The 10,617-nt window shown below is 49.1% G+C and overlaps 2 protein-coding genes across 2 annotated transcripts in view; both read right to left on the bottom strand.

Moving 5' to 3' along the window:
- Positions 1-3,991, bottom strand: part of top2b (DNA topoisomerase II beta) — a 31,500-nt gene extending 27,509 nt beyond the window's left edge. The window contains 1 exon segment of the mRNA XM_064349267.1: positions 3,456-3,991. Coding sequence (XP_064205337.1) covers positions 3,456-3,497 — 42 coding nt within the window. The 5' untranslated portion in view covers positions 3,498-3,991.
- Positions 3,992-5,365: 1,374 nt separating this feature from the next.
- ngly1 (N-glycanase 1) overlaps positions 5,366-10,617 on the bottom strand; it is an 11,445-nt gene continuing 6,193 nt past the window's right edge. The window contains exons 8-12 of the mRNA XM_064349262.1: positions 10,030-10,140; positions 9,311-9,478; positions 7,645-7,833; positions 6,992-7,169; positions 5,366-6,169 (exon numbers count right to left, since the gene is read on the bottom strand). Coding sequence (XP_064205332.1) covers positions 5,994-6,169; positions 6,992-7,169; positions 7,645-7,833; positions 9,311-9,478; positions 10,030-10,140 — 822 coding nt within the window. The 3' untranslated portion in view covers positions 5,366-5,993. The remainder of the gene's footprint in view (positions 6,170-6,991; positions 7,170-7,644; positions 7,834-9,310; positions 9,479-10,029; positions 10,141-10,617) is intronic.

The following is a 10,617-nucleotide window of genomic DNA, read 5'->3' on the forward strand; positions in this document are numbered from 1 at the left end:
AAATAAAAAAAATCAACAAACCCTCCTTAAACATCTTACTTTGAATACACTCTGAATACTTCTAGGACTGAAACATCTATAGGACTTACACCACACTTACACCCCCACACCAAAACGACAAATAAAACCGATTAACTAATTACATTTAAATCTGGTTTTAATAGAAACCAGTTAAACTGAAAGGAACCAGCTTCGTCTAAAAGACCTAGACCTGGTTGGCTTTATGGGTAATGAGCTCAGCCCTGAAAGAGCTACTTCAGACACATTTACAGCCCAGCACTTAGCGCACGCTTTTATCCAGAGCAACTGACACAGACGGCATTTTAACAAACAATCCTGTTACACGGCTGGTTGCTTCAGGTTAAGCACCTTTTCTCAAGGGCACAATGGCAGTGCCCCACCAGGGCATCAAACCTGCAACCTCTGAGTCACAAGCCCACTTCCATGAGCGCTGTACTACTCTGCATATAACCCCCTCCAGCCTTTACAGCCAGGCTGGTACCGCCAACTCCCAGAGGAAGGCTTGGCTGGGTATCCTGGCAACCAGGTCTCAGAGCATCACACAACCGACAGGAGACTCCTGCGGAACAGGATACCTGAGAGAGCAGGAGCTGAGCAGCTATCTGGCAGGAGACTCCTGCGGAACAGGATACCTGACAGAGCAGGAGCTGAGCAGCTATCTGGCAGGAGACTCCTGCGGAACAGGATACCTGAGAGAGCAGTAGCTGAGCAGCTATCTGGCAGGAGTCTCCTGCAGAACAGGATACCTGCGAGAGCAGGAGCTGTGCAGCTATCTGGCAGGAGACTCCCGTGGAACAGGATACCTGAGAGAGCAGGAGCTGAGCAGCTATCTGGCAGGAGACTCCCGTGGAACAGGATACCTGAGAGAGCAGGAGCTGAGCAGCTATCTGGCAGGAGACTCCCGTGGAACAGGATACCTGCGAGAGCAGGAGCTGAGCAGCTATCTGGCAGGAGACTCCTGCGGAACAGGATACCTGCGAGAGCAGGAGGTTCGCAGCTCACCCACAGGGGATTCCCGTGGAACAGGAGTCAATGAGAATAACAATAATGTGAGATAAGTCACATTAGGCAATTAATTTTAAATTCATAAAAGGGATTAAAAAAGTGAACTTCAAAATATTCTTCAGGTTGAGTTCTGTTAGAACAAGGGGGTTTAAATGGCAAATAGAAAAAACTAAATTCCACACAGACGTTAGAAAGTATTTTTTCCACGCAGAGCGTAGCTTGGCAGGTCATCTAATAGAGGCAGAATCTTTGGGGGTTTTCAAGACCAGGTCTGATACGGCACAGAATATTACCCCATTTCTAGGGAAACCGTGAACACTAGGTACCCCTTAGTGGTAGGAAAAAGGAGAGCACTGTTTGGATGGCCTGTTCTCCTTATTATGTTCTGCTCAGTCTGTCCACATGTAGGCATGTTCTCTGCTAATAAACCAAGGAACGGGCGCTTCTGACAAATCGGGATCTGTGTCAGCGGGACTCCAAGACCGGGCGGCCGTTCAACCAGGAAGCCCCTCCAGCCGCGCGTCAGCAATCCGAACACCCGCCAAAACTCGCCGGAATCAATCTGTGCCTTTCTTTAAAAAGCTGAAACCAATCTCACAAACTGCAACTTCCCTCTCCAGACACTCTGTAGAGACACAGCGGCTGGTGTGAAATCTATTTTACCAGCCCTTCTCGACGCCTTTTCGCTAGGGGCACGCGTCCGCAAGCATCATCGCCGGGCGGTTCGTATCACAACACATGGATGGCAACAGGACACCCACCACGATGATGTGTGTCATGATGCACATGATCAAATGCTGCTTTCACACCTGAAGTGTAGTGCAGTGGTTAGGGAAGAGGGATTATAACACAGGGGCTGCAGGTTTGAATCTCAGGTGAAGCCATGGCATTAGACCGATGGGCAAAGTTTTGAATTGCTTCAGTAAATATTCAAGCTGAATAAATGAAGACAGTGCAAAAATGTAAGTGGTGTAACTTGCTCTGGACAAGTGTGTCTGCTAAAATGCAAAGTACAAATGGAACAGTAGAAATAGGGCCCATAAGACTGTGCACACATTCTATCACCTACAAGTAATTTTCTATTCAACTTAAATTGAAGTTAAAATGTTACAATTCACAGATTGTTTGAAAAAATGTTTTCTTTTTCACTAAATAAAAAGTAATTGAACAGAAATAATGCAACAGCTCAGAAATATGGCCACAGATATTAACTTTCCATTGAAAAAAGTCTCTCAAATGGCGCGATAAAATATGGAATGCCCGATATCATCGCAAAACTGTATCAAACTGCCAGAGCTTGGACTGGTTTTCCAGATCAAATCTGAACCACAGTCCACCTCCCATTTCAAATGGCAAAAATGCAGATGGAGCCTATAATTTTTTAATAATACGATATTAAAAGTAGTATTGGCTTAAATTTCAATTTTAAACTGAAGAATAGCGGATCACGCTTCTTATTATCGTTGTTATATAATATTTTAATTTTACAAAATTTTCAGGTTGCGCTTGTGGGGCTGTTGCACGGAATCGACCGGCATAAATCAACTTTTTAAAAATGAAAACAGCTGAAGTCCTTATAGAGAGACGCGCGCGGTAGCCTCGCGCCCGGGAGAGAATCCCGCATGACCTCGAGCTCTCATCCTGCGTCTCGCGGCCAGCTGTTCCATTGTTAGCCGCTCTCGGGGAACGCCGAGGGCGCACGAACTGAGGCTTGCTAACCATTTAATGAATTCATTATATTCATGCCACCTACAGAAGTAACGGTCAGACATTATGCGCAAATCCTTCCTGAAAATGATTAAATAATACTCTCAATAAAACATCAAACACACGACGTTACTTCGCCAAGCCAGCCAAAATGCTAGAGTTTGTTCGCTAGAAAGCCATTGCAGATAGCTCGTTAACTACACAAAGAACTTTTTGGAGTGATTAAGGGGTGCGGTAAGAATGCGCCTCACGTATTTAGATAACAAGAAACTATCTAAATATATTGAAGTGTCCAACTGAAAATATCCAAGAGAAAACATCAAGCAAGCAATGTGGCTAGCAAATGATGTATCGAGAATCTATTTGGTCATCGAGGCAATGGCAGTTACACGGTAGGGTGGTAAGCAGGGAAATTGGTCCGGCCCAGAATGCATACTCCTGTCCTGCTAACCATTTTACACAAGATAAATCTGACTATACAGTCAGTTCGGTAGCTAACGCTAGTTACCAACCAATCGCCAGTCTATGGTAGCTAGCTAATGATGCTGGACGTTTAGTATAGCCTAGTAGTTAAAAACCAGGAAAATAATAGTCATTGTTACGTGGGTAACTAGCGGGAAAGCTAACATCAAGTCAGTGTTGTGATGGTGATGATCTGTCTTTATGCATTGTGTATTCATAATGCGTAACCGCTCGCATGCTACATTATTATTGGTACTTACCACCCAAGTCAAGCCTCCGCTTCCTGCTGCGCCGTTGGACATCTTCCTTTTGTGTTTTCCAAAATATTCGTGCTGTATATTAAAAACCACTCCACTTTCTTTGCTTACACGCTGTCCATAAAAACACAGAACGTCTCAAAAGAGAGGCCCCATCGGAACGTAAGTATTACACGGTGTTTTTTCTGTTCACAAGCCGCGTTTTTACGACAAATTCGCGTGAAAACAGCTACCCGTGCGAAGGGGACTGTGTCGCGGCTATTGTTAAAATCGACTAGCGGCGGCTCCACGGCCTGGGAACCTCATTAAGATGGTTAGCTACTTGCTTGAGTATAAATACTGTACAAAAACAATTAAATAGTTTCATAGCATGTCCACCTGGTACAAAATAAATCCTAACGGTATTTAAATAAAACGCCTGTACAACATTTGTCAATTTCCAGTCTGGTTTTCATTCAGAAACAATAACACCGCCGCTGCCTCCGTCCGGCTTCACCATCCGCACGGCGACAATCCCCCTCCGCCTGCAGCCTACCAATCCCGTCGCAAGACCGCTAAGCGCCGGCATTTCAACCAATAGAAAAATTCAATATAGATCATGACGTATACCCAGATGGCAACCGACGTGAAAAAACGTCCTTTAAATATTCTTATCTTCTCAAACAGCTGACAAACATTTGTTTTGGTCTTAACACGATAAAACGACTGGTCTACACAAGCAGAGAACATACTCGACCTTACTGTAAAAAGCGCCAAAAAGAAAGGTAAATAATATTTGCCACTTTATGTTCCTAGTTGATTTTTTGATGCAAAATCTACGCCAGGTTATTTGGCAATCAGAAAGAGCAGTTATTTCTGGACTTGTTTGAAAAGTTCAGGTAAAAAAGTATAAATTAGCCAGGTGTTTGACACATTAAGTTACAAGCAATTACCCCATTCTCACCACTGCCCGCTAAGTCAGAGTCCAGCATTCATAACAAACACAACATTTATTTTTTTTTGGTTGTTTGTTGCAAAAATATCTTTTTAATTCACATGGTTAATCCACAGCACAATAGAACCACATCATAGACAAATCCAATCTTTGCATTCCTTCTGGAGAGAGTAGTGAATAATTTTGGCAACATTTCATTTCATTTATATCTAGGGTCACACTGGGGGGTCAGATCCCCACACCATGTTAGACTAGACTAACCGTAGGAGGACCATCCAACACGTTGGAACAGCCAGTACACCAGGCCCCACCAGCTCGTGTCCAGGAGGACCACAGGGTTGGCTGGTTTTTTTGCTGCATTTCAACCCTTAAGGGCTGGTTAGAGGTCACAGATTGTCCACAGCGTCTTGTTTCCAAGGCCCGCCTGACTGAGGTGAACCCATAAAAAAGATGTGCAGGTCCCCCTGTGATCCCCCTGCCCCAGAGCACCTGAGGGCTGGGGAAGCCGCACCAAGCTGGGGTCCGGGGGGGTGGCTTGTCTCTGAGTTTTGTAAATGCACTTGTTGTAAGTCGCTCTGGATAAGAGCGTCTGCTAAGAACCTATAATGTAATGTAATGTAATGTAATGTGGCGGGGGTCAAAGACTCAGTAAGGGATAAGGGGGTGGGGCATCCTATCACCAAAACTTATATTGTCCAATGGTAATGCACTATTTTAGGTACAAAAATAGGGGTGGCACCTTGGGGGGATGGCCAATCAAATTCCAGAGGTGGCCAGTGGACATGCCCCTGCTTGTGTCCTTTGTCTTAAAAGCCCAGCAGCCACTGCCTTGCACAGGTGGTTTGAGCAGAGGGTGTAGAGCGTAAGGGGGAATGACGAGGGGGCGGTATTTACAGCAGGGGACCTGGGGAAAGGTTCCGCGACTTAGGTGCTACAGAGCTGCAGGGTGCTGCTGGTTTTGACCTTGAGCAGCCACCTCAGACCCAAGAACCTGGACGTGGCAAGCTGACCCTAATCAGCCACGGGGTTGGGGGGCCGCAACATTAATAAAGTTCTGAGTGACAGCCAAAAACAGCTAACCAGGAGCCTGGAGTCCCAGGGCAGGGGAGCCCAGGGCAGGGGACCCCAGGGCGGAGGAGCCCAGAACAGGGGAGCCCAGGGCAGGGGACCCCAGAACAGGGGAGCGGAAAACATCAAAATAACGCGCGACTCAGGCTCATTTTGGACGGTAAAGGCAAGTTTCTGGGGGACTGACAAGTTGTAGTACAAGGGTCATTCAACCAGGTATCAGGGTGGGAGCACCAGGGAAGGGGGGATATTATTTTTCTGTAAAACATTTCAAAATTTAAAAGGGGTCGGGTGGACATTTTGGTGCAAGAAGGACATTAAAGTGCATGGATGGAACCAGGATCTGGAATCAAAGAACCCCTCACATGTATGCCCCCGCTGCCACGCCCCCAACACCCACACTCACCCGTGCCCCCCTCCAAACTCACCAGTCTTTCCATTCAGGAAAAAAGATAATAACCTGATAAATTTGGTCATGATACAGTAACACACGCAGTACTGCCGATGAGCACGTGGGGGCACTGGTGTCCCCACCGCTCTCAGGCCTCCTCCAGCTCAATGAGGATCTCCAGTGAGGGCTCCTTCGGCTCCTCCAGGCTCTGCCTGAACAGCTGAGCATGCTGCCATGAACACGCCCCCTCCCCGCCTGCAAGCTCCGCCTCCACCTCCAGCTCTGTGCGTCCGGAGAAGCTCGGCGCCGAGTGCATCTCGCCATCTGAGCGGGACGACCACGGAGAGATTCAGACAGAGAGAGGTGGAGATAGCGAGGGAGGGAGAGAGGGAGTGAGGGAGAGAGAGAGAGAGGGAGAGAGAGACCCAGAGAGAGAGCGAGAGAGAGAGAGAGAGAGAGAGAGAGAGGGAGTGAGGGAGAGAGAGATAGAGACCCAGAGAGAGAGAGAGAGAGAGAGAGAGGGAGGGAAAGAGGGATTGAAAGAGATAAAGAGTGAGAGACAGAGAGAGAACGATAGAGAGAGAACTCAATAAGGATTATGGAATGCAGAAAAAGCTTGGGTACAGTCAGAGAACTCCGCACATACCAGGCCCACTAATCACACACTCCTATGTCCAGTGAACTCTATGGTATCCTGAATATCACACACTCCTACCTCCTGGGAACTCTATGGGATCCTGAATATCACACCCTCCTACCGCCTGGGAACTCTATGGTATCCTGAATATCACAGACTCCTACCGCCAGTGAACTCTATGGTATCCTGAATATCACACACTCCTACTTCCTGGGAACTCTTTGGTATCCTGAATATCACACACTCCTACCGCCTGGGAACTCTATGGTTATCCTTATAATCGCACACTCCTATGTCCAGTGAACTCTATGGTATCCTGAATATCACACTCCTACCGCCTGGGAACTCTATGGTATCCTGAATATCACACACAATCCTACCTCCTGGGAACTCTATGGTATCCTGAATATCACACTCCTACCGCCTGGGAACTCTATGGTATCCTGAATATCACACACAATCCTACCTCCTGGGAACTCTATGGTATCCTGAATATCACTCACTCCTACCTCCTGGGAACTCTATGGTATCCTGGCCTGAACGCATCCTCCAGCAGACGCTCCCCGAGTGGAAGGTCTGGCTGGTCGTTCTGACCTTCACCGTCCCCATCTTCAGACCCACAGGGCTGCAGTCGAACCTCCAGCTGATCTTCCCGGAGGAAGAGCCCTCAGTGCGGGCGATGTACACCTGGAGGAAAAACATGACCGTGAAAGAGGAGGGGAGAGAGAGAGAGAGAGAGAGAGAGAGAGAGAGAGAGAGAGAGAGAGAGAGAGAGAGAGAGAGAGAGAGAGAGAGAGAGAGAGAGAGAGAGAGAGAGAGAGAGAGAGAGAGAGAGAGAGAGAGAGAGAGAGAGAGAGAGAGAGCACTGAATCCCAGCTTACAGCACCTTTGCCCCTTTTCAAAATCATCACAACGGGCCACACTTCCTCCCAGCTCTCGTTTAAGGGCCACAGCAGTTTGGGTGCTTTACTGGGTGATAAACCTCATGCAGCTCAGAGTTACAGAGTTACAGGGTTACAGGGTCACAGGTTTGCAGGGTCGCAGGGTCACAGGGTTGCAGGCTCGCAGGGTTATTTAAAAGTCTGGGTCGCCCTCTGGCAGTGACGGATCTGGGCAGCTCACGGTTTCTGTTCCCGCCGTCCTGGTGCTAGGCGGCACTCACCATTTTCCAGTCGAGCTCCTCTTTGCGGAACACGGCCTCCCGGCACCACGCCCCGCTCTCCCAGCCCGCCATCTCCGCCGGGGTGCCGGACACGCGCACGTAGCGGTCGCCACTAGCGCTATACTGCAGGTGGAACCGCAGCTCACTCTTCTCAGTCTCCGTGGGAACGAACACAAACTCCTCCGGTTTCTGTGAAACAAGGGCGGGACAGTGCACGTGAGCTTGTGCACGTCAAGCTGAGAGAGCTCCTGCACATGAACGAGCGTGCACGAGAGAGCTCCTGCACATGAACGAGCGTGCACGAGAGAGCTCCTGCACATGAACGAGCGTGCACGAGAGAGCTCCTGCACATGAACGAGCGTGCACGAGAGAGCTCCTGCACATGAACGAGCGTGCACGAGAGAGCTCCTGCACATGAACGAGCGTGCACGAGAGAGCTCCTGCACATGAACGAGCGTGCACGAGAGAGCTCCTGCACATGAACGAGCGTGCACGAGAGAGCTCCTGCACATGAACGAGCGTGCACGAGAGAGCTCCTGCACATGAACGAGCGTGCACGGGAGAGCTCCTGCACATGAACGAGCGTGCACGAGAGAGCTCCTGCACATGAACGAGCGTGCACGAGAGAGCTCCTGCACATGAACGAGCGTGCACGAGAGAGCTCCTGCACATGAACGAGCGTGCATGGGACAGGTACATACACTGCTTAAACACTGGTCCGATTCTCAAAGGTGCAGTTTGTGGAAGAGTTCAGTATTTGACTCACACCTCTCCCAATTTCAAACACTTATCACGCCCTTCAGAGACCATCGGATTGGATATGTCCTGTGAAGTGGGTGGGGTCATGGCTCCGGACTGCGTTTTAGAGACACACGGGGGAAGTGTTTTAGAGACACACGGGGGGAGCGTTTTAGAGATGTGCAGCACGGGGGAAGTGTTTTAGAGACGCGCAGCGCGGGGGAAGTGTTCTAGAGACGCGCAGCGCGGGGGAAGTGTTTTAGAGACACGCACACGGGGGAAGTGTTTTAGAGACGCGCAGCACGGGGGAAGTGTTTTAGAGACGCGCAGCGCGAGGGGACCGTTTTAGAGACACGCACACGGGGGAAGTGTTTTAGAGACACGCAGCGCGAGGGGACCGTTTTAGAGATGTGCAGCACGGGGGCAGTGTTTTAGAGACGCGCACGCGGGGGAAGTGTTTTAGAGACGCGCAGCGCGGGGGAAGTGTTAGAGACACACGGGGGGAGCGTTTTAGAGACGCGCAGCACGGGGGAAGTGTTTTAGAGACGCGCAGCGCGGGGGAAGTGTTTTAGAGACACACGGGGGGAGCGTTTTAGAGACGCGCAGCACGGGGGAAGTGTTTTAGAGACGCGCACGCGGGGGAAGTGTTTTAGAGACGCGCAGCGCGGGGGAAGTGTTTTAGAGACGTGCAGCGCGGGGGAAGTGTTTTAGAGATGCGCAGCACGGGGGAAGTGTTTTAGAGACACGCAGCGCGGGGGAAGTGTTTTAGAGACACGCAGCACGGGGGAAGTGTTTTAGAGACGCGCAGCACGGGGGAAGTGTTTTAGAGACACGCAGCGCGGGGGAAGTGTTTTAGAGACACGCACGCGGGGGAAGTGTTTTAGAGACGCGCAGTGCTGGGGAAGCGTTTTACAGTTTTACGTCTTACCGCGACGGGGCGGGTCTCCCCCCTGGCGGCCCTCCAGGCCAGCGAGCCTGAGACGCGCCCCCCCAGCTCCCCCGCCTTGGGCTTCTTGGGCGAGATGAACTCCACCAGCTCCACCAGCAGCCGCTCCAGCAGCTCCTTCTTCCTCTCTGCAGGGAGAGACTGCTGCCTCTGCGTGCACAAGCACACGGGCTTCCTCATCATCACCATCATCATCATCATCATGTGTCAATATCACCATCATCATCATCAATGTTAATATCACCAACATCAGTGTTAATATCACCACCACCATCATCATCATCATCAGTGTTAATATCACCATCATCATCATCATCATCATCAATGTTAATATCACCATCAACACATCATCACCATCATCATCATCATCAATGCTAATATCATCATCATCATTATTAACATCAAACCATCGCCATCAACACATCACCATCATCATCATCATCATCATGAGTCAATATCACCATCATCAACATCAGTGTTAATATCACCATCATCATCAGTGTCAATACCACCATCATCATCATCACCATCAATGTTAATATCACCATCACCATCAACACATCATCATCATCACCATCAATGTTAATATCACCATCATCATCATCATCATCATCAGTGTTAATCTTAACATCATCTCCATCACCACCAATGGCTGGGGTTAGTGTTCATGCTGTGTTGGCTGATCCGGGATCAGTGCGCACCGCGGAGTTCAGGCTGCTGATGGTCTCTCGCAGCCAGGCTTCCTGCACCTGTGTTCGGCGGGTGAGCACCTCCTCGTGCTTGCAGGAGTACCTCCAGGTGACGTCCACCACCTGAACGGAGCGTGGTTTTAGCGCGGTGATGTTGTGAAACCATTAGAAAGTACACAGGAAGGACACTAAAGCCGCGTTTCCACCAAAATTACCCGGAACTTTCAGTCCCAGGAACTACTTTACCAGGAACTAAAAGGTTCCTTCAGCCAATGGTTGTCTGCGTTTCCACCGGGGTCTAAAGTACCGCGAAGATTAGGCAAATTAGCCCACTGACGTATGAAAAAGCAACGTTGTCGTCGGTCCGTCTGTCATATGATTTCTTCCGTAACCCCATACTACCACCGACGTAGCCTACATTATTTTCTAATAACCGGGACAGCCCGGAAGGGTTTATTCCACTTATACAACGGTTTACCAACAATGACTATATATGGTTACTTTTGTATTTATTGATTTTCATATATCCTCTCAAACACATTCATTATGTTTTTATGCGAACATTCGCTTTCATGTCTTGACATCCGAAGCGACAGAATG

Source organism: Anguilla rostrata, chromosome 8, assembly GCF_018555375.3.
Source record: "Anguilla rostrata isolate EN2019 chromosome 8, ASM1855537v3, whole genome shotgun sequence".
Lineage (NCBI taxonomy): Eukaryota > Metazoa > Chordata > Actinopteri > Anguilliformes > Anguillidae > Anguilla > Anguilla rostrata.